This window comes from Corvus cornix, chromosome 1 (genome assembly GCF_000738735.6).
Source record: "Corvus cornix cornix isolate S_Up_H32 chromosome 1, ASM73873v5, whole genome shotgun sequence".
NCBI classification, from domain to species: Eukaryota; Metazoa; Chordata; class Aves; order Passeriformes; family Corvidae; genus Corvus; species Corvus cornix.
In genome coordinates this window covers 79,294,741-79,319,690 of record NC_046332.1, presented here as the reverse complement: position 1 = coordinate 79,319,690, position 24,950 = coordinate 79,294,741, and the positions used below count along the sequence as shown (strand labels likewise).

General features: G+C 37.6%; 1 protein-coding gene across 10 annotated transcripts in view; it reads left to right on the top strand.

The window, feature by feature from the left end:
• NALCN (sodium leak channel, non-selective) overlaps positions 1-24,950 on the top strand; it is a 239,599-nt gene that overhangs the window by 177,584 nt on the left and 37,065 nt on the right. For all 10 annotated transcript variants that reach the window (XM_039562541.1, XM_039562481.1, XM_039562155.1 and 7 more), the window contains 3 exons: positions 1,653-1,789; positions 3,695-3,836; positions 17,970-18,043. In XM_039562541.1, the coding sequence (XP_039418475.1) occupies positions 1,653-1,789; positions 3,695-3,836; positions 17,970-18,043 (353 nt within the window). The remainder of the gene's footprint in view (positions 1-1,652; positions 1,790-3,694; positions 3,837-17,969; positions 18,044-24,950) is intronic.

Sequence of the window (24,950 nt, the reverse complement as noted above, 5' to 3'; positions counted from 1 at the left end):
TTTAGAAATTACTGCATACCCAGATATGTTCTCCTCAAAGCAGCACAGAGAGGAGCTGTGGACTTCCATATCATTTTTCGTACCTCTGTAACATCTAACCAACAGAGCTTGGTTGTGAACATAGCCTTTGGCTGGTAAGGTAATTGGTGCCCAAATTGGCCTTTTGATGCTGTATTGAAATCCAAGGTCTTGTTTAGTTTCTGCTCTTACTCTTTATGTAGAATTTTTTCAGTCTGTTATTTCCTGCCACTATTTCTAAATGTGTCCTCATCCTTGCCCAATGTGGTATTTGCAATTCTTCACATTTTAATATCGTGTGTGCTAATGTCATCATTTCTTCCTTTTAAGAATCATTAATAAAGCGATGAAACAGGACTGCACACAATACAGATTTATTCAACATTTCCCTTTTATTCTGAATCAGCTTTGCCATTAATCATTAGTCTTTGTTTGTAGCTGTTCAGTTTTCTTCAGTTTTCAGTCCACATGACAACTTATATCCAACCAAATATGAATTGATTTTCAGTTTAAGCTGTCCTGTGGCTGGAAGTGGTGATGTTGCTGATAGCATGACAGTGCAGCAGAGCAGATTTTCTACTATAGCATGCTGTGGGAGCATGCATTTCACTAGGCAGGGCAAATGAGAGTTAAAGCGCTGTTTGAATTCCTGGGCAATTGTCCCTGGTAAAAATCTGTAGCTGATGTCTATCAGCAGTATTCCCTGCAGGTGTTGATGGTGAAAATGTTTTCTAAAATTTAAGCTTCTAATCCTTTGCTTACAAGCAGGGGTGAGAAGGATAATTGAAATTTCAGTTGCATGCTTGTTGAAATAGTATACAATACACATACAGTTTAAAATAAATGTGAAAATTAATTTCATTGCTGCTTTTTGACTTGGTATTTTGTTGCAATAACACAACTGAATTGCTAGGTAAGGTAATCAGAATTCAGGAATCATCTCTATATCATATCTTTTTATCTTATATCATTTGATTTAGCTATCATCTGTCCACATAGATTTATCTGCCTTTTCTGTATTTGGATGGGTGACATTCCATTGAATAACTGTTTGTGGATAATTATAAATGCAACATTTGTTATATGATTTGCCATAGCTAAGTATTGCTGATGTAGATGGATTCTTTTGAGTTCTGTATTATTACTTATGATACTCACCTAAATGTAATTGTCCTGTTATTTTGTGTTCTGGGAGCTGGATTCTCTTAAAATTTCTGCCTTTGAAATTGCTGTGTTGTCTTTGAGTATGAAAGAGCTGTCAGCATATACAGAAAGATGTGCCTAATAAGAAAAGACCATGGGTGGTTTTTCAACAAAAGTGTTAAAATCTGTGAAGCAAACATAGAAATAAGCATATTGAATAGGACATTAATATGCTTTATATTTTAAAATTAAAATTATTAGCAATCCTCCCATTTTATGTCTTGCAGTTAAAGGCACGGTATTGTTAGGTATTTGACATCTTCGAACACAAGCCTTTAATGCGTATCAAATTTACCTTCTGTAGGTCTTTGCTGCCATCTTCTGTTTCTTTAAATGATTGCCATTGTTATTATTTGGATTCTGAAAAAACTAGTGGAATATTACAGAGCAAAATTTCCTTTTCTGTATATTTTTTATTTCCTTGTTTTCAGCTAAAGCAAAGTGAAGCTAATGCAGATACAAAGGAGAAGCTTCCATTGCGTCTACGCATCTTTGAAAAATTTCCAAACAGGCCACAAATGGTGAAAATCTCAAAGCTTCCTTCAGATTTCACAGTTCCAAAAATAAGGTATTGAAATATTTCCTTTTCTAGTATGCTGTAAACTTTTCTGGGGCCATATAATACCCAAAATATTTAACTTTTTTTTTCTTGTCTGTTAGGCAGGTAGTTCAGAAAATAAGTGAAACAGAAGTAACATAGGCATTCAAAAGATGTGGCATTTTGGGTTTACCTCATTTCCCTCATTTGGGAAAAAAAAAAAAAAATCCTAGCATTTCTTATACCTTATTCATGAAAGCACCTAGATTGACCAGAACTGACACAAGTACAATATAATTGAAAAGTGTATTGTTTCTCCTCTTTCATTTGGCTTTTAGTTTCTTGACTCACATAGACAGCTAGCAGTCTAATGGATTCTCATGTAGGTTTTTAAAGATAAGGGTGAACTGGCAGCGAATCATTAGAGGGGGTAAAACAGACCATCCAATACCAGTTAGTCTGTGATGACCTTGTCCCTTATTTGTATTTGCATAGTTACCACTTTCCTGTGAAACTCACCTTAACTAAAGATCAGATGCTCAGTGATCTACTAGATCGTTCTTTACTGTGGGGGTGGTGAGGCACTGGGGCAGGTTGCCCAGAGCAGCTGTGGATGACCCATGCCTGGAAGTGTTCAAGGCCAGGCTGGATGGAGCTCTGAACAACCTGGTCTAGTGGAAGGTATCCCTGCCCATGGCAGGCAGGGTGGAACAAGATGGTCTCTAAGGTCCCTTCCAACCCAAACCATCCTATGATTCTGTGATCATCAGTTACAGTAAAATTATTTTTGCTTGGTGTCATAAAAACCTGACAGAAATCCAAGGGCTTCTCTAGTATATACAGGCTGCAAAGTCTGCTGACACAGCACAAGCTGGCTGGTCAGGTCCTCTCCAGGTCTGTTTCAATATCCTCAACAAGCACATGCCAGAAGAGAGGATGATGTGAAAGATTCCTGCCATTCTTCTGAGTCTCCTGAGGTTACATTTCTTTTGATTAAATTCACAGGAAAGGTAAGGCAACTAGTTTGACCTGTTTGTAGTACCTTAGCTGAACAAAAGGAATAATACTGGTCAGAAAGGTCAGGAAAAACAACCTTCCAAACTTCAAGGAAACATTCCTAGATGTTTTACTTTTAGTATCAAAGTACCATTTGGTTATATCTGGAGGGCATTCTTCTCCTAGTCTTAGTCTTTTTTTTGGTATTTCTTTCTAGTTATGTTTTTCCCAGCATATTCTGTACTCACTCATGATCCTATTAACTACTTCAGACTAGCACTAGCAGATCATACCTTTAAATCTGAAGCTATTGTACTATGTAGTAATACCTCTCCAGAGAAAAATTAGCTGTGACATAGTTTACACTAAAAAGAGACAACTCTACTGAACTTAAAATATGGCAAGATGAATGTATATTTGTTTTAAACAGAAATGTCTCTGTGTTTTAAACATGGCATATGTGAGGCACAGAATTGCTGAAGTGCCTTAATACTGACATTCAAAGCAGTTATATGAACAGATGTTGTTTGAAATCTTCAAGAGAATTTCATGCAGAGGGTATGTTTCCTTTGGATTATATCAGAATTTGATTTACATTGAAGTAACAACTTGCTGTTTAATGAGCTCAAAAGAGCTGAAAACTGCAAAAGGCACTTCAAATATTTAGCACCTTAATTGGTCAATAAATAAATAATAAAAGCAATAGAATTATTTTATTTGAATCTATGTGCAAAAGATCCAACTCTCAATTCAGTTATGGATTTTTTTTAATAAATGCATTCAAGTGTTATCAGTTGTTCTGGCACTCCGTTCATTTATATATCTATAGCCCAGTACAACTTTTTCTCAGGAGTTTATCTATCTTTGCGCTAATGGATTGTGATATGTTATAAGAAAAAACAGATATTAACTCTTCTCGGGGTTTTATTTGTTCACAAGGGAAAGTTTTATGAAGCAGTTTATTGATCGCCAGCAACAAGATACCAGTTGCTTGCTGCGAAGACTTCCTTCAGCATCTTCTTCCTCATGTGACCACTCTAAAAGATCAGCAATTGAAGAAAACAAATATATTGATCAAAAGGTAAATCAAGAGTAGAGAGTTTATGTTTTGCCTAGAGTATTGTGAGGAAAGGCATCAGATTATTCAGTTTGTCAGACTACATAAAAAGTGAATGAATAAAAGCTAGGATGATTGAACATAGGCTAAATGGTTATGTTTAATTTAGCCTAAAAAAGACATCATAGCAGATCCTCTTCTGGTTTAAATTTTCCCATCTCCTTTGAATTCAAAATTCAAGATTTGATACATTATTTGTTTAATGCATGCGTCACCTGAAGCAATTTTTTTAAGTAGTTTTGCTGTTAATCACTGAGCAGCTAGTGGAAAATTAAAGTTTCTGAATATCACATTGGATTTTTGAGTGCCTTGATACTATTGCAATCTTGAAAACACACTTCACCAAAGGAAGTGTGAAGGAAGTCTGAAAGAAGGAATCGAACCTAAATGGATGTCATCTGCTTTAACAAGCAGAGCAGAGAAATTGAATAATTTATTAAGATCTCTGTGGAATCACTGAAGATGAGTAAAAATTTTAAAATTATTCTAATTGTTTAGAGGATATTGACCTATGTGTAAGCCTGGGAATCACTAGAAAACAGACCTGAACAGATATATTTGATACTCATTGTGCTAAAAGCTGCTAGTCTCCCATGGATGGTTGGATTTGAAAAATACTAACCCTGCTTGGAATGATGACCATGATGATGCAGCAGCATAAGTAAATGTATGTGACTTCTGACACCTTATAAAACTAAAGGGGCAGAAAAAAATGTTCATGTGCATCATAGAAGATAGTGGTTTCGCAGATTTCTAGTGGCATCTACATAGATATCAGTCCTTGATCACTTGTAATCTTGCATAATTTAGTGGCATTTTTATAGACAAAATTACTTTCAGTATTGTTATGTTTTAGTATTGTTTCAGTATTGTTCATTGTTAAATCCTCTTTGAATATTAATGTCTGTGGGTTTTAAATACATTTTAAGTTACAGAATTGCAGACAAGAAAAAAAAAAGTCTATGCATTGCAGTTACATAGTACAACTGGCTTTCCTGTTGTGTGTTTGCAACCATAACCCAGGGCAGCATTCATGCACACAGAGTTGCAGAGCTGGGAATCAGAACTGGGAAAAGAGAGTTGGGAAAAAAATTACTCTTCTGATAATGAATAAAAATATACAATTTATAAACTAGTGTTAATTGCCATCCCTAGTTCTGTGCAAGAACCCATTCTTGTGGCTGATGTATTCTATGGCAGCAGTAAGCCAAAGCTGAGCAGCATGGCCTGAGAGGGAGGTCTGTGGCAAAATATGACATATCAGGCCAAGAAGGTTGTAGGAAGGAGTCAAGCCTAAATGGACATCATCTGCTTTAACAAGCACAGCATTAAAACTGGATAAGTTATTAAATGATGAGCCTAGGGGCTAGCAGAGCAATACCAAGTATCACTAATAATGGATCTCAAACACTATGCCAGGGTAATCAGAGTACATTTCTACCATGTAATGAAGAGATGAACAAAGATCTTAAAGTTCTCTCAGCCACACAGGTAAGTCCACGGTCCGCAATGCAGAGCTGTGCAGTGGCTCAGTAGATCTGTTTACATGAATATAATTTAGGTATATTAAATTCCATCTTAATTCCTTTTGTTTGCTGTTTACAAAAGTGAATTGTTACTGTGTTTGAAGACAGATGAATACATGGCACAGTTCATTCAATGAGATATTGCAATATGAAAACAATGCTGCATTCTTTTCAAATTTTCAATTCCCTTCAAAAGCAAATATACATTATTTGACTTTATTTTTTTAATTTAAATAAGCATGTGCAAATTGGTTTTGCGCTATTCAACCTGCTTTAAGCATATACTTTAGGATCCCCATGCCTCCAGGGTACAAACAATGATAAGTAACATTTCTCATAAATGTAGCTTAAAACAAGGTATTTACACATTCCTATTAAGAGGTGAAAGCATTAAGAAGGATTTGTGGAAGTAATTACTCTAGCTTTCTATAGCTACAGTTGCCAAGGCAACCTCACTTTTGTATGAACAAATCTTCTTTAAAGTATCCTTAAAACAAGCTTGGAATGACTGGTTGTGCTTAAGTATAAACCTTACATCCATACTTTACTTTTCTTTGTGAAAAAAGAAACATGACAAAACATTTTACTGATCTCAGTGCCTGGTAGGATGCCTTCTCACTGCTCCTGGTAGCAGTAGGATGGCTTCAGAAACTTTTCACATGCTTTTGCATTGTAGTTGATGGAAAAAAAAGTGGAATTAAAAGGTAGAATCAAAAGGTGAGATCCTGCTGGCAGATCTGACTCTGTCCTTCCCTTGTGGGAGCTGAACTGTGGCTAGTTCCTCCAGTTACTCCTGGACTTAAGTCAGTATCTCTGTGTTCCAGAGCTGCCGAAGTGATAGGAAGCCTTTAATCCGTACATTCCCCTGTTTTTCCCTTATTTCCACTTCGGCAATATTCTTTTCTACTTTCTCGAAAAATCTGCCACTATAATTTTTTGTGTTCAGAATCAATCTGCCCCATAATGTGTGATGATCAATAAAGAAGATCTTATATATGTTTTTATATAGAATGGATTTAGTTAGTGCTTTCAGTGTTATAATTATTATAATTACCAAATTCCTTTAAAAGTTGTTTTAAGGTGTAAAGGGAGAGTAGATTTTCAGTGCATTCTTCCTTTTTTTTTTTTTTTTTTTTTTAAGGTATTCTACCTTCTCAAAAGATTTGGAAAAAATTATTTTTGGTGTATATCACTGTAACCATGACTACAATCCATTTGATATTATTTTCATCTATGCCAAATCAAAAGAATAGCTTTGGAAAACAGATTTCTCTGCTATACTCTTTTTCTCTAGTGAAATCTGTGAGTTTCATAGGTTTTTCTAATTCCAAATTTTTAATCAATTGTGAAAATAATAAACTTACCAAACACTGATATAAAAAATTGCTTTTGGATACCTAAATGCCCTTTACCTTTTATACATCTCCTAAGAGTTCTCTGTCAGTGTGTGGAGTCTGAGTGGGTATGTGGATACAGATTGTGCCATGTTCATCCTTCTACATCCAATGCCAGCAACACCTGGGCTCTCCCACATGCAGATGCTTGATAGGCAGCTTAGCACTATGCTTTGAGTTGTCTATTATTATCTGTAACATTTTGTGTGTAAAACTGAGATTCTCTGGGGTTCTCTGAACTTAATACAGCTGGAAATGGAGGATCATTTTTTCTCTCCACTTGAGGTCCTGCAGAGCAAATTTACTTAAACTCAGTGATCTCACCACAGACCTACTCCTCCTGCATGCTGATCTAGTCTGTCCTGATGTGGTCTGCAGCCCATGAGCTGAAGAACCCACGGTCAAATTAGAGAAACCAGGGCTGTTCAGATTGGTGAGCATTCCCCAGTTGTAGTAGAAAGCACTGTGAAGGTATTTTCTGATGAAAGAAGGAAGACTTCTTGGAAAAAGTACGAGATTAAAAGAGGGATTTAGGGTATTAAATGTACATTGTAGATTAGGAAAAAGGAGAGTTTAGGAACAGAGAGGGAAGTGTTCTTTTATACTTCTACATTTGCACGAAAATTATTCACAGTGTACTGAGAATTTCCTTATCTAACCAATATTTCAGTAAATTCTTGGATGGAAGAACTGGATGAAGTATGGAAACATAATTTTAGTGTGAGTGGGTGGATGAGAAGAAATGTAGTTGGCAGAAATTAAGGACATCTTAGTGGCTCAGTGGCCTTCACATAGCCTGAGGTATAGTTGCAGCAAGTTTCAGGGGGACAAAGAATTAAATTAACATGAGATTTACAACAAATCAGGTGTCCAGTGAAATACATCTGAGTTGGCTGTAGAGCATTGGCCTTGCCTTCTTAACTTCAAGACTGGAATCAGATGGGCACAGAAACCCTTCAAAGTGCTTTCCGAAGAGACATACAACTTTTAGCAAACCTTGCAGAAAATTATTGTGAGATGGACACTTTTGAACTGGTTACTTATCCTTGGCCTTACAACACAGCACATGGCTGTTAGAGTAAAGTTCAAAACTGACAGACTCGTGAGATGAACTTTGAAAATGCCTATGGCTCAATATGTAGAGATAATACAGATAACCCATGTGCATGTTTACAACAGTGGCAAAGCAGGAGTGAACTACAAAAGAAAGCACAAGAGCATTTAATATATCCATGTATTTTATGGTTTAGACTTGGACCTCTCCCATTTAATTGAAGGAAGATAAGCAAGTCAGCTCCCCTATTTCTCCGTTTGTAAGATTAACTGGATAGTAGCAAACATATTTTCTCTTTTTCTCTCCTTTCAATCATCCTGTTTCTTTTCTGATTCCTTTCACATGTATGGGTTTTGTTTTTAGTTCTGCAAGCAGTGCAGTTAGTAGCCATTCCTTTGTCCAGTAGGAGCCAGCTGAAATATTAAGGTCTAGCTCCTGGGAAAGCTTGACCTCCCACACCACATGAGAGTCCCATTGATTTCCTGCTTACAGCAAAATGTACCTTTTTGATGGGAGGTTGTGGTCAGGAAGTAAGAGCCAATCTCAGAGGTAGCCAGAGTCATTGCCATGGAAGATTGTGAATATTAAGCAGCAGACGTCGTGCTGGAATCTGTGCTTAACGCATTTTGTTAATATCATAGATACTGCATTTGTGAGCTACTGAGACATGCTGCCTAATCTTGATGCTTTTGTTTAATCTGGCTATATTCTGTGTTGGGTTTTTTCTGATCTGTGCTCAGCTTCTTTAACTATTCTGTTTCTTAAGGAAAAGAAAAAACAATCTTCTGAGAGTATTCCAAAAGGACTTTTCCTTGCAGAAAGTATTTGTAAGCGTAAAAGCTGAAATAGCCTTTTAGCTTTTCTAAGGCATAGCTTTTAGTATGGAAGACAGGGTGTCCCAAGATACCTTTCAGAAAACCATCAGGCGCAAAGACATAGTCATACAATTTATTTGCATTTTTTTCCTTAGAACTAAAGGGAGAATATTTATTCATAAATTCCAGTTTCCAGAATTTGTTTCTTACTGTAATAAACTTATGTCCCAAGTTAATCAACCTCTCTGAACTTTATTTTGGGCATTCAGTTGTGCAAAACACAATTTTGGCACAAAAGATACAGTGGTGGTGTGTTCCTGATTATTCTTTTCCGTAAGTAATTTGAAAGAATAATCTTATCACGTTAATTTTGAATATAGCAGAAACGAATAAAGTGTAATTGCACATGTATTCCAAGTATAAAAGATTATTTTTAAATACTAATACATACTACTTTTTTTCTGAAGTACTTTTTGCAGTTTTGTGCATATCAACAAAAATAATTCAAACTTTTTCTTCATTTTCTTAGTTTGTCTGAATTGAACTCTGTCCTACCATTTCAGTTTCCATATACCACTCATTAATTAAACACAGCCAAGTGCTTCAAGTCTTACCTATTTATGTCATTCACAGGATAATGCCAAAATCAATCTTGTTATAACATTCAGAAGAGTCATTAAAACAATGTACCTGCTGGGATGATAATGGCTTATGGAGCCAGCATTTTTGTGCTCATTACCATTATGATTTTCAAAGAAGATAATTTTTGTACCATGTCTGTTCTCATCAGTTATTTCTAATGAAGTTAATATATGTAAATACAGTAAATTTCAGGTTTACTGAAAATCAGCTGACCTCTTTTTCTCTTTTGCATTTTAAAGAATTTTTTATATATATATAAAATGGATATGTAAAAATGTCCCTGTACCTAAATAACCAATTTATAGATTTCTTTATCATTAAGCATTTTACCAAATACACATTTGAGCTGGTAATGTTTTACTTCTCTGACCATGTTTGCCTTCAGAGTGGAGAAGACACTTCTGCAATAGTATCAAGACTGTTCTTGTTGTGGTCTGTCTCTGACTTCTGATGATTTTAAATTGCTTTGTCACTCTTGCCTATGCATAGTATGTTCAAAAGTCTGCCTGAAAAAGTGCCAGTTTTCTGACATTCTGAGAGAAAGGAGGCCAGGGACTGGATACTTGGCCATTTTCAAAAAGAACCATAGTTCAGGACTTCCTTCAGGCATTTGCTTTCTACTGCATCAGTTTTACACTAAAATATTTCAAGTGTTTGATGCAAAGGCTGTGAAGATGCATTAAAACACAAGGGGGACAATCATACTTCTCTTTTTTCTTCAAACAAAATGCACGTTTTAGTGCAGTTGGGTTTCAACCAAGAGCACACATTAGTTTGGCATGAAGGAAAGAGGCAATGAGGGATTGAGTTACAGGAAAGTCCTTCTGTTGAGCCTTCTACATTCCCTGTTCCTTCTTCTACCAAGGAATCCAGATCTCTGTCCTCCACTCACTCACAGGACTCATTCGCAAGAACTGATTAACAGTAGTAATGATTGCTTTTTTCCAGTGAACGCAATTAACTGCCTGTGCTTGTTCAACCAGAAGTAATAGTTTTCTTTCTCCCACTTGAAACTCCCTGTCCATATCTTCCATTCCCAGTCCAGCCCAGCCTGACAGTCCCTTCTTCCCTAGAGCTTCAAGATCCCCAGCTCAAAGTGTGGAGGGTAAGCCTTCTCCTCCAGTGCTGTACACCCAGCAGAATGTATAAAAACCCCACATCAGCTTGGCCAGGAGTCCTCAGTTCCACCTGCTGTTGGCTGCCATAAGTAATCTACCCAGCCCTCTTTATCAGCTTCTCACAGGGTCTCCCTGGCCCCTGCACTGAGTAGATAGAAAACAAAAGGAAACAAACCTATCCAAGGCTGCACTTGCCAAAATGATCAGAGGGATGAATTGTCTCTCCTATGAGAACAAGCTGAAAGAGGGTTTTTCAGCCTGGAAAAATAAAGTTCTGGGGAAACCTTACAGCAGCCTTTCTGTAGTTAAAGGGGGCTTATAGTATGGGGATAGACTTTTTTTACAAGGGCCTGTAGCAATAGGATGAGGGGTAATGATTTTAAACTAAATGAGGGTAGAGTCAGGCTAGATATAAGGAAAAAATTTTTTTATGATGACAGTGGTAAAACACTGAAACAAGTTACCCAGAGACATGGTGAGTTCCCCATTCCTGAAAACATTCACTGTCAGATTGGATGGGGCTCTAAGTAACCTGATCTGGTTGGAGATGTTCCTGCACATTGCAGGGGGAGTGGACTAGATGGTCTTTCAAGGCCCCTTCCAACCAAACCAGTCTATATTTTTATGAAAAATCTACCCATTAAACCTATGAAAGTTTAAAACTCAGGTATGCTAAAGGGGGGAAAAAAAACCCACCATGTTTCTGTAAGGCGTAAAAAGAGAGGGATTTTTCTCCTTCCCCAGAGCTGCTCCCCCATGTGTCTGAGATGCACCATCCCCCCACTTTAGGTCTTTGGAGATCTTAGGAGTGCTAATATTAGCCTTGTCCACGATCTCAGACTTAATTGAAAAAGGTTCTTGGTTATGAAAAGACATGTAGATTTTCCAGACCAGTAGTCAGCTAATTAGAAGAACTTTACCTTCCTTAAAAGAGAGGCAGCAATCAAGAGCTACAAAATGAATCAAGGCTATTTCAGGTCAATGACTCCCAAGAGTTAAGGAGATTATGCCCACTTCTCATTCTAGACATCTGATCCAAAGGGACAGCCTTTGAGTCCTTGTGGCACTTACCTAATGCTAGACCGCTTTCTCTACCATGTAGTGAGCTGATTTCTTACATAGGACAACCTCACAAAGGGCCAGATTTTCTAAGTCCAAATGAAAATACTTCTACTTTGAGAGAGGGAAATGGATTACTGATCTCTAGCACTCTCTCGTAATTGCAGCCTTTTTGCAGAGTTTTCAAAAGAGCTTAAGAAATTCCCCACTACCTATAGGATTTAGTCACTTAACCTGCTTAAGTGTTTGTGAACATTTTGTTAGGTATCTGCCAAAAACTTGCAGCCTGGCCTTCCATTGCTCTTCATATGACTTTTGTCACATTCATTTTGAAAGAGTCCAATCTCTTCAAACCAAAGAGGCATAGGCAGAATGTTGTTGAATTTGCATTTGAGAGGCTATACAGCAAACTCCTGTGGGCCAGGAATATCTTATGTTTTATGGAATTTTATGGAATCCTTTCAATTCTCTTCCCAAGTATTTCCTCGCTCTTTCTTAAAAATTATTCTGATATATTGCTTATTGTACTGACTTTTCATATTTTCCCTAGAAGCTGTACATGTTTGAATAACAATGTAATACCTAACAATCTGTTCATTCTGCAAGTCTACATAAAACATCCATTGGCATGCAACAAATTCTAAACTGTAACAGAAGCTTTGGATGTTTTTTTTTTCCCTTCCTTGGAATTTCTGGCATGGCACAGCATAGTACTCCCATATGGTCCTGCAGTTGCCTATAAGAGCATTATTAACAGCACTAAGCTAAAATTCCTAATTTTAATATAACACTTAAGAAATTGCCTTAGAAAAATGGATTACATGCACTTCTTTTTTTTTCTACTGTCAAGCAAACATTTCAGATGTTTGTCTCACTTGTGTGTGTCTCACTTTCAGATCTCGTCTCACTTTGTGTTCCTGAACACCCACCAACACTTGTCTCTTCTGCCAACTCTGAAGTAGTCTGATGCAAAAATAATACATTACATCACCACAGATTTTACCTGTTGATAGCATACAATTCTTTATCAAATTCAAGTTGAAAATTATTGCTTTATGTAGCATTTGTTGGAGTCTGGGCATGCAAACATGTTGCTAGAAAAATACATCAAACCTTAGTAAACCAAAATATACAGCATTTCTCAAAACTTAAAACCACTCAGCCATATCTTAGCTGGTGTAAATTGGCACAGATCCCCCTGAAGTCAGCAGTGCTGTGCCAGTACATCTAGTGTGTAGGGCTGGTCCACAGTCATTTCCTGACACTTCACAAAGGTATTTTCCTGTGTTGCTTTGCTTTTAATCTTATGCCAAGGATTTTCTTTTTCCAGGGTAGAAAGCCTGGATTTTTTAAATACACTATTAAATAAACATTGTTGAAAATGCCTGCAGTACCTTTTCAAAGCAGCGGGTGGCACTTGCAGAGCAACAATGTTCTGCGGTTTAGCTTATTTTACAACAGTTGCTTTGTCCTTGTCGGCAAATGGGATTTCATGGGCTGTAGCATTTAGACCAAGTTCACTCTGACTGAACTGAATTATTTTGTCTGCCTGAAGTCTTTCCTGCCAACAGCAGCAGAGAAGAGTGTCAACACTTGTGGAAGAGAAGCACTACCTGCAGATTTCCTAATTCTGTGGTCATATCTGTGTAAATAAACTCAAAGAAACGTGGGAACCAAGACACAAGCTTTATTCATGGTTTAGTAGCAGCAGGTATTTTCCATCCAAAACCTTTTCGTTCAGGAAATACTATTGGGAATTTGCTGACCTGCTACAGCAGTTTAAAGTAATGTGCAAGAATTCTTTAAGGTGTGTTGCTGAAAACATATTTTAGAGTAATCAGATGCTATTAGGTGATTTCGGACATTGTCGTATGCTAAAAAATAATGTTCTGTAGCAGAAAGCTGTATGGCACTGTGATTTCTGCATTGAGTGTACTTATAGGTGGCTTAGAGAAGTAAATAAATTAATAAATAAATGCTAATAAAGATGCACTGAGGGTGTTCTTACAGTACAGTGCAATCTGTAATAAAAAAACCCAGCAGGCTAAACAGATATACCCTAAAATAACCTCAGTAGAGTGTACTGTACTTACTTAATTTCACATTGTCTGATTGAGTAATGTCTTTTGTATGTTAACACTGCTTATAATTTCCTCTGCAACATTCAAGAACTCGGCAGGTATCACAAGTTTTAATTGCCAGTGTCATTCTACACCAGCATGAGGCATCCAGACATTATTAAACAAAACACTGATCATCAGCCCCATTTTCTGTTTGTACACTCCCACTGCATTTGCCTGGTGTGCTATGCAAATTTGGAAAATTAAATGGGAAGTAGTTTAGTTCATTTATCTAATACAGAAATAAGGATTCTAAAAATTCTATTCTAAAAATCTATAATAATGTTTGATTTTCTTCAGCATGCATATTGACATATGTGTGTTGTTACTTGACTGACTACTGACTCCTCTAAATATGAGAAATGGATCAATTGTGCTTATCTAAAAATATTTTCCTGTATTGCTTCTTCTGAAAGAACTCATGATAAATTCACCAGTGTTCTGCTGAAGGAAGGACTCCTGATTCCTAAAGAGAAAGGAGGACCATTATGTTCAAAAGTCATAATCCTTGGAAGTTCCTAGGTTGTTTTGTGAATTCCATTTTGGACCACTGAGATCCCTAGGCACCGAACTCTAGGATCTCATATATGCCTATGTATTCCTGGATTAAAGAATGGTTACCTGGCTGCAACCTAAATTCCATCACAGTCCAGACACAGACAGGATTGTAAAAAAACCTTCCAAACTTCACCTAAGCTGCAGTTTCATTGGGTCTGCTTAGACCAAGGTCAGTGCCCAAGAATGTCCTGTCTCGGCTGCAAGTTTCACAGCTAGTCCTGAAAATAAGTGAAGGAAAAGTAAATGCACTCTGCATAAATAATGTGGTGCAACACCCTGTTCTGATACCTTTCTCCATTACTATGACTTCTTAGGCATGGAGGGGAACCATTTGAGGAGCAACTGAGGTCACTTGATCTCTTCTACCTGAAAAAGGAGTGAGAGGAAACCTCATCAAAGTCTACAACTTCCTCATGACGAGGAGGGGAGGGGCAGGCACTGATCTCTTCTCTGTGGTGACCAGTGACAGGACCCAAGGGAATGGTCTGAAGTTGTGTCAGGGGAGGTTTGGATTGAATATTAGGAAATGGTTCTTCACCCAGGGGGTGGTTGAGCAGTGAACAGGCTCCCCGGGGAAGTGGTCACAGCACCAGCCTGACAGAGTTCAAGAAGCATTTGGGCAATACTCTGAGGCACCTGGTGTGACTCTTGGGGTGTCCTGTGCAGGGCCAGGAGTTGGACTTCATGATCCTTCTGGGTCCATTCCAACTCAGCATATCCTGTGATTCTATAGTCCTTATTTATTTGTTCAAGCATCGCTAAATAAAATTCATGAACAGCTTTGAAAATGCGAACAGAACGCAGTCTTTTCTCTCCCATCTCAGTGGCTCCAGACGTGCGCTCCTTCTACAGCTTCCCTTCATCTCTCTGGCTGATGCATCTCTGGCTCTGTGACAGCCAAATACCACAGTACAGCACTGTTCTTGCACAGCCCCAGCAGACAACTACAGCATTCATTGAAGGCATCAAGCACAGGGGATCAAACCATTTCCAGCTGGGGTGGCAAAGGGATTTAGCAGTGTTTTTATGCAAAACATACACCACTGTCTCCTTTGTTAGTCTTGCTGCCTAGAGCGAGGCTTCAGCAGTCCCTGGTAGTGTATAAGTAGCCCTTGTCCTAGATCTGCCAGCACCTTTTCTTTAGATATTCTTCTTCTTGCTGGCACTAGGTAGTTTAACATTTGGCTTGTAGCAGCACTAAGTGACTGCTCAACATCCTTGTGGAGTCTTTGGAAATCCACAGACTCCTCATTCCTGCTTTCCCAGGGCATGCTTCCTTGTTGATGACCTGGGTGAATTTCCTTGCTTGAGCCACAACCTTTAATGCCAAGGTGTTTTGTCACCTCATTTAAACACTGAAAAGAAGTGGTCTATGACAGATAAGGAGCTGTAGAAAATTTCAGGAAAATTTGCATGACTCAGCTTTTTTTACTGAGATCAGATGAGCAAGAACTAGAAATTTGGTAGAAAATTAATGTTTCCTATGTTTGAAATCTTTTCAATTTCTAAGATGCTAACAAGAATTGTTGTTAGAAATAAATGGACATAACACATTACTAGGCAGCACACTTTTTTTCTCTCTGATGTTTCATGTAGTTGCAGTTATTCTAAAGCATTTCTTTTTAAAAGGAAAAAAGAACTGAAACAAAACTTACGAGTTTCCACCCTCATTATTCCCATAACCCTGAGCCCTAAAAAAATTATTAGCTGACATCTTGTAAAATAGGTGCTCCTGTGGTTTAGAAGCTTCTTTCTGCAATTCTGCTATGGGAGAAAAGGTTACACAGGATTCCACTGACATTAATTTCATTGACATTAGAAAAAGAAAATATGTGAAAGAGTTGCCATTGCTTTCAGCATCATCAGTTATATCTAAATCCATAATAAAGTACAATGCTGATAAATTCACTAAACCTGTGTCAAGATACTGCAAATGAGTTAAAACCTACACAAATATGTTTCAATATATGACATATTTATACCTACAGTATATTTATTATAATGGTATGTTACTTCCCTGTCTGACCATTCAGGAGCCCCTCTAGTAGTCACTCTTCCATCACCTGAGCTGACCCCAAGGCCCCTTCACAGCTACACACCCCACATTTACACAGTCACACCAGGTTCCCTCATCAGGTCCACCCCAGGTTTCCCACAGCAGAGTCTCAGACATTCAGATCCTTAAAATAATTTAATCTTGCTACAATAACTGAATAGCAAAAGAGCAGCTCGAGCTTCGTGCCTCCACGGAGAGAGCCCAAGCAAAAGCACCCTGGGCATTTATACACTCACAGTCTAAGCAAGCTAAAGTCTGGAGTCATCAGCTCCTGCCATGTCTTTGAGTGCCACAGGTCCCTGTGTCCTTCGTTAGCCAAAGGGTCATCAGTTCACAGCCTCTTGCCTTGGGCTCGGGCTCCTGCACCTGCACCCCCAGAGCTCAACCTGCAGCTCACACTGCAGCTGCACAACCAGCTACCTGCACTGGATGTATTCCTCAACAGATATATCTCATACTATGATTTTCAGTTTATTTTTATGTTAAATATATACAGCCAATGGAAGTTTTTCTTGTTTATATTCAAATATTCTACAAGTTTATTACTCTTTCTGTAACCTTAACTGAAATTCCAATACCTTATTTTCCAAACTACATTCTGAAGTGTTGCATACCTCATTTCTGTTTCCAAGTTGCAGGTTGTTAAGGAACCCCCAGATTCTCAAAACAGGGGTGTTTTCCATGTTATTACTTCTACAGGCTGTACAGAGATGGTCTAGGACATGAGAAAGGTTAAAGGGGCCACACCTGAAAGGGCAAGGGGTAGGAAAGGGATTGTAGCTTGCTGTTACAGTTGTGGTTTAAAAAGCAGTATCCATTTTATTCAGTACAGCCAGTATAATTAACAAGTTTTTAAGGTATTTTCTAGGCTTCTGTTTCTCTACAAAGTAAGATCTTACTGTGACCCAGAGTCAATATGAGTCTTGAGAGAAGTTCTAGCAAAATTATTTGTCAAATTACTCTGGATTTGAGCTAGTGTTTTAGAAAATTTAAAGAACATTTAAAGAAATGTGCTTAAAGATTCCATTTCAGATTGATCAAAACCAGGACACAGATTGCTAAGAGTTTTCCAAATCTCTCTCAACCATTTTCTTCAAGATAACAATCTCCAAACAGACAGATTTAAGTCTTACAGTGTGCCAGAGGCTTTCTGTTCATCACAGGTGCAATTCCTGAGCTAAATTCTTCAGCTATGGTTTGCTCCTTGATTTGCTATGTTTGTTAATCACTTGCTTGTTTTTTCATGTATCTCAGTCCTTTCCTTTTACATTCAGGAAGTCCTGTTCACAAGAAGATTCCTGAAACACTGTTCATGACCAGAGTCAAGCATAAGCATATTTTGCTCACCATATTTTTTCTCTGCATGTGTGGGAAAAAAAGACATTGAAATGATACATCTAAGCTTTGTTAGCTGGCTCTTTTGTACAATCAAGGCATCTCCAGAGTGTGATCCAGCCTAGTCAAAATCCAAAGTGGAGAAGGAGTAGCAAAATGGGTGTGATTTGGCCAATTGGAGAAGGAAAGAAAGGTGTAGTAAATTAAATTTGTGCTAGCCAACAAAACTATCTGCTTCTTTCTACACAGAACTACCTAAGGATTAGGATTGGAAGGCCAAAAGATGTACATAAGCATTTTGGTTTTTTCCCACCATCCTTTTCATGCATTCAGCATCATAAGATTTAATTGGTCTGTCCGATACACATGCTATATTTTAAGACAATTAAAAAGTATGCTGTCTTTTTCTTAATTTTATAGCTCCGTAAATCTGTTTTCAGCATCAGAGCAAGAAACCTTCTGGAAAAAGAGACAGCAATCAATAAAATTCTAAGGTAAGAGTCAGATGTGATTTGATATTTTTTCGAGTGTCGTCTGATTTCTCACAGCCTTGTTTGTCACGAATGTTACTGGATGTGTAATATTCATAATAATGTATCCCTTTGTAGGACATCTGTTGCCTTCATCATTGAAGATATATTGCTCTTTGGCTATTTTATATGCTTGAACAGCAAAAAGAGAGGGATTGTACTTCTTCAGTATGTATTTGAATTGTGTCATGCAGAAAGATCATGTTTCAGCTCTTTTCACTTCTTCTTTCTAAATTAACCAAAACATGTCTCTTCATAAGGGGTGTTATTTTACCTAAAGAATTCCAGCCTGGTTCTTGCAAATGTCTGCACATAAACATTTGCAGGGATTGTGCACTAGAAAACATAGACTACAGCTAATCATATTCCATGTACGAAATGGACAGTGAAGATTTCCGAACTATGACTTCTGTAGAAGGATTTCCTGAATGTTTTAATAATGATCCATCCTTTTACATCAAGTAAGTACTCAGCACTGTAAGTGAATAATGCAAGCCTCAGTCTCCAAGACTCATTTCTGAAGTTATCACGTAGGTAACTCGGTGCTGCAGTTTTTTCATGCCACTGTTGGTTTTACATTAGAATGACTGTTCTCAATATAAGGTGCATTATTAATGCAAACAATGTATAGGTCACTTTTTTTAATATTTATATTAACATTTTATCAGTGAGAGGTCCCAGGCAAATACACAGTATCAACAGGAATAACTGATCTGAAATGTACAGATTAAGTAAGGCAATGTTTTATGAGGAGCAGTGAACTAGGGGTTCAGTGTGAGTTCTGAATTTTCAAGTTTCTTGAATACCATTTGAGAAGTTTTACAGCTCTGGTTCTTTTTAATGCTCTATAAGAATGCAGCACAGGGAGAACTTTAGAAATTAATGTGAAACTTTTTCTGTCTTTAAACCCATGTAATGACAACATAAAAAATCACTGATTCAAATGAATACTTATTGTAAAAATATCAGTGATAAATGTAAATGCAATACCATAAGTATTCAATCTTAACAAAATTTAGTGCACTATTTGTAAGCATTTCTTTCAGTTGTGTGCCTTGATTTTACAGGAATTACTGTTACAGATAGATTAAGCAAAATACTTTTAAAAATGCAGGTTTAGATATGGGCATCCTCACAGCATTTCAGTAAAACATTTGTAATGAAATTCTGTGTTATATGAGAACTGTGAAATGTTATTGATGCCTCCAGGGTTACACAAATGTCAGGTTTTTTGGTGTGTTTCATACACTGAACTGCAGAGAAAAAAACGTAGACAAAGGAAAAAACCCTACTTCTAGATATTTAAATATTTTTTTAAAAAACCCTGATATTGTAAGAGTTCCATTCTTTCTTAGATAGGAGAAAAAAATTAAATCCTGGAAGCTGAAATTCAGAATTCTCCCATCTGCACAGAACTTTCGCCTTTTCAGGAGCAGTCTGAAACAGTGGGAGGATAATCCAAGCAAACCATTGAACTTCACTAAGTTCTCAGAGTTACAAGGACAGAACCAGAAATCAATCCTGCCAGTTTCAATCCTGCTGGATTCCACTTGGTCCTTCAGATCACGGCTTCTGCCAAAGTCTCGTGTGTAAAAGGACTTCTCATCAATTCACCTGAGTTCCTCTGAAAAAAAATTTCAGAGGCAGAAGAATAAAGTTTTCATTTACTAATCTAGTATTTTATTTTTAATTATCTATTTACTCTGTTAATTTAATCTACATTTACTGAATTTTCTAATCTATTTCCCGGATCATCAGCAATGAACTTTGAGAAACAGAGAAAAGGAGAGAACTTCTGTCAAGTAAGAAAAACATGGATCGCATGTCCTCTAATGCTTTCTTGAGCTGCTTGTAAGTCATTTACAAAGAGTCTTACTGTCTTCCTGAGAAAAAGAATAAATACTGTTTATTGTTCCTTGTAATTGCCTCAAAATTGTTACATAAGCTCTGATCTATGACACTTGCAATGCATCTGTTCCAGCATAAGAAAACTGTGCTCATGGCATATCTGGTGGGCAAACTGATAGAGAGCATTGCCAGTGATGTGCTTGACTGGTCCTGAGCACTACCAGTGTTCCCACTGTTGATTATGGGGAGTTTTACAAACAGGAAAATTGAAACTCTCAACATGAGAGATTTTTGTTCTTATTTTTGCTTTAGTTGTAAGTGCTGTAAACTCCTTCATAAAATTAGGTGACTTTCAGCTACTCAGAGTATCTGACAAAAGAAGAAACAGCATTTATGCCAAAAACAATAAGAGATAACTCAGAATGTCACTTCTGAAAAGATTGCTTCTAGCATCATTTTAATTTTTCGTCTACCTGAATTAAGAAGCATTTATCTAAGGCAATACCTCTATGTAGGTAAAGCTGCCCGTGGGCAACTTCAACTTGATAAAATTGCTATGATGAAAGGGTATTTTAAGTCTGTTCTAACCTAAGTCCACCTCTGACCTTTCCCCCCCACACTTTTTAAACCTTGCCAAATTGTTTTTTAATCAAATTGTGAATGTTTCAATATAACCAACTGTATAGAAGGACTGTGCATTACACATAGGTACCTTCATGTCTCTCTTGTGTATCCTTCTCTATCCAAACCTCATTTTTCCCTTTTATATGCTGAACTGCAGCTTGACATCTTCTTCCCCAAGAGGAGGAAGAAGGACATCAATAGCCCTTGACCACCAAGAGAGACAGATCATGCACTCCTGGGTGTCTCACCTGCTCATCTGGTGTTACATTATGCAGCAAAACTGATCTCTTGGGTCTCTTTGTTTCCTGCAGCTTTCTGGGTCTCTTTGTTTTCCTGCAGCTTTCTTGCCACACCCCCAGGGAAGTATCTCATTTCTAACCATCCTTGTTTAGAAACCAACCTTCACCTTGCCTCCTTTAGGTCTTTGTGCAATTAGGCATGGGAACCAAGTCAAGCATGTAGCAACTACTGTCCTGGTACTTTGACTCTGATCAGTTCTTTGCATCTGACACTGCCAGTGTCAGAGCAAGAAGGCCTTAACTCTTCACATAAATCCAATCTGAGGTGAGATCTTCAACCATGAAAAATGAAATAAAGTAAAAGTGAGTTAGAGACAGTTAGAACAACTTTTTCAAAACAAGATCCCATTTAATAGTGCCTCTGAATTGCAAACGGCTCCATTCCTTTCTGAAAATTACAATGCATTTCCCTCAGCAGCAATAACCACTTCTAGCAAATTTACTTTCTCCTGTATATCTTCAGTGCTTCACACTTTTCTCTCACTCTGCATTGCTGTGAGCACTGCTTCTCTTAAAAGCAAGTTTTGTGCCTGTGGTTCTTCTGACCCTCATTCCTTGCTCGATCGTTATCTACAAATGGGGTCTAGTCCTTTATTAGTCCCACTGGCTTTCTGAAGTAGAGAGAGTAGAGCAGGTCCAGTCAAAATGTTGAGTATAAATCACTTCATTCTCTCCAGTGCTGAGGATAAGTTGTAAACAGCACAGAATGGTGGGGAAAATGAGCAAATTAAAAGTAGTCTCACATAGTCCAAAATATAATCAAAGTGTCAATAGTGCAAAACCTCATTCTGGTCTCCATTAAACTGTGCTTCACAGAATCAGAGAATGGTAGAGATTGGAAGGGACCTCTGGAGGTCATCTGGTCCAATCTTCCTGCTCAAGCAGGACCACCCAGAACAAGTGGCTCAGCACCACATCCAGACACTTTTTGAATATCTCTACAATGCATATATATAAAACATATTTTGTGACAGGTTGGGAAACTGGTTTTTTTTTTTTTTTCCAATGGGCAGCTTTTTATTTGCTGTTCATTACAGCTGATGCTATAATCAAACTGTAAACTGATGCTAGAGGTGTGCAATAGGATTTTCACTGTTCTAGACAAGATTTGTCTGATGTGTTTCCTGGGCCTGAGGGAGTAGCATAACTCATGCTTAAGTGGAATGTTCAGTTTCATAAACAACTAACTGAATGCAATGCATTTATCTTTTGTTTGAAACTGAGACTGCCATGGGGGAGGGCGGGGAGGGAGGAAGGGAGAGAGGGAAGAAAGAATTGCTTGAATTAAGTATCCTATTCTAGTTTGTTAATATGTTAGAAGATAATTCAGACTTTGTTCATACAAGTATTTCTGCAAAATACAGTGATTTCTAGGAAAGCTATAAATTTATCTCTAAATAAAAGTCTCTCTGAACACTAGTACAGAGAATGAGCAAAGATATTTTCCAACCTAAATGATTCTCTGATTCTATGATCCTAGAAGATATACCTTTGGTACCCTCTATTAGAAATTTGCCTGTGTTAAATAACTGACTTGTATTAGTTAGTTCTGAATCACTTGCAACAAATTTATTGGCATATATTTTATGTTTTCTCTCTTAAGAGTATGAGTTCTTTCTTTGTAACTTTGAGGGTTTGACCCCATGCATTTCTCAGAACAAATGTTTCAGGTAAGTTCCATTGATGATTGTTGTCATCCAGTGAAAAATCCAGACTTAGTCACCACCTTCCTAAATCTCTACGAATGTATGCCATGACTGAATTTCACCTGCCTGATGCAAAGACAAACAAAAAGAAATGCTGCAATGCACATGTCCATTGGTAAGAAGTTACTCTGTTTTATGGGGTTTGTGCCAAATGAACACCATGTTATGGATCACTGCAAAGCACAATTGTGGAGTTATTGGGCTATGGAGTCTCCAAAACTGCAGGTATGGAATTGATCCCATTTTGAGAGAGGTGGTAGACTGGATGCCCACTTGAGGTTTCTTCTTCTGCATTGCTTTTATTGATTCTTCTACAGTCCAATAAAAATTGTTATTATACTCCTGTGAGAGGAGAAGCTTAAACAGCAAGGCAAGAATGACAATCAAGAATAAAAATTGCTAAAGGAAAGTAAGTCTCCTGCCATAGCTCAACTGCCTGAGCAGTCACTAAAGAAAATAAGTGACTGGGTTTTTTGCTTTAGAGACATATGGAAGGAAACAAGAAAAAACATGGAAAAGAAAAAAACTGACTTAGCCAAGTTGCATTAATAATCCATTTTATTTCACCAGGCAGATTCAGATTTCTTTAAAAAATAGTATCTTTTTCCCCCAAAGAACAGTAGTGTGGCTGTGGTGAAAATGTGCATTGTGCTTGCTATTCAAAAAGTGCCTTATTAAATTAAATTTATAAATGAACGAAAGAAACTCTACAATGCCTCTCAAGTGGATTCCCTGTGAATCTTAGGCTGTCACATTTAGCTATATATTCCAAGTTAGATGGAATTATAATGAGAGCATAGAAAGATTTAGTAAGGATAGAGAGTCATAGAGAGTGACAACAGTGCTGAATGAGGCTGATAACTACACTGAAGTGCACCACACTACTGAGGCTTCAGTGTGAGCACGTTTCAAGGAGAACAAAAGTACACAGCAATATATGCAGTTGCTACCATTACTACATAAATACTCACTCATTAAAATAATACAGAAAAAAACCCCAAATCAGTGTTACACTGGAATGCAGGATGAGTAAATACTTGTTGTGGAAAGGATACCTGACTTAAAAATCCAAGCGTGCGCCACATGCTTACCCTCTGCAAGAGATCTCCAAATTTTCATTAAAGGTATGGTATTTTGAAGTATTGATCAAAACCTTTAACATTTTACATTTGGTCAAAGAATGTTATGTGAACACTCTGTTCACGACTTATTTTTCAGGAATTCCAAAGCATGAAATAGTTTGAAGGACTTCAGAAATGTGGACCTCCTAATTGGTTGCAGGTAATACAAACTATGTGGTACAAGCTATGTGGTATTGCAGTATTGTCTTGTTCTGTGTGATCTTCACCTGGCTTTCTGGTAACCTAAAAAATTGCATTTTCTCTTTCAGGATACTTTATTACATTTGCACTTTTCAAGACAGATTTGGAGCATGTGGTTTGCAGCTGCTGAATGGTGTTCAGAGTTCTGCAAGGTGAGTACAAAGTCCAGAAGCTTGACATATTTATTTTCTTTTCTCTTCTCCTTTGTTTTATACCTTCCTTATTCCTCCACAAGTGAAAGTGAACCTATCTAATATTTCAGAGGAGTAGTATAGGAAGATGAAAAGGGCAATTTTAGCTAAAAAGGGTAATTTTGCCTCTCTTGTTTGAAGAAAGATCAAAATATTCTGACCAGCTACAGTTACATAAAAATGTATCAAGGCAAGAAAAACATTTTTTTAAACTCCAATTTTCAAACCACATAGGACTGATTTTTTAACACTGTGGCACACTGATTGTGCCTGGTTTGGGATTCAACTCCAGGCAGCCAAATCTGCCTGTGAGCTAAGGGATGAACTCTACCATCTAGTTGACAGAGCTGTAATCAATAAAGGTTATGGAGCCCGGTGAGATCTTCAGCTGACTGCTTTGTCTTTAGATGCCCACTTTATGGTTAGTTTAATACCTTCCAAACATCATTAATTAAATTAACTGACCAAGCATTCAATGAATTTGTTCACATATGGACATACAGTAATGTGTGGGATGCCAGAGGATGTCCAAAACATCCTCTGGAAGATGGCAGGTAATATAGAAGTTTATAGGTGTATTGTACCCTGCTGGAGCAAGGCAAAACACTCGAAGGCATGGCAGGTGGTGCTGGCCACCTCTGTCCAACCAATTTAATTGAGTCCTACATCTCCATTGGCCGTGAGTTGGCTAAAGGCCTGCACACGTGGCTCACAGGCAGGCACTGAGAGTAAGCACATACATGTACATGTCTAAAGTGAGAACATAAACCCTACTGCAGACTTCAAAAGTGGCAACTCTGCAATTCTGAAAAATTTATGGCACCTGCCATCTTTTTCAAACGTCCCCAAAGATCTGCAACTCTAGGTGTCTAAGCAGCTGA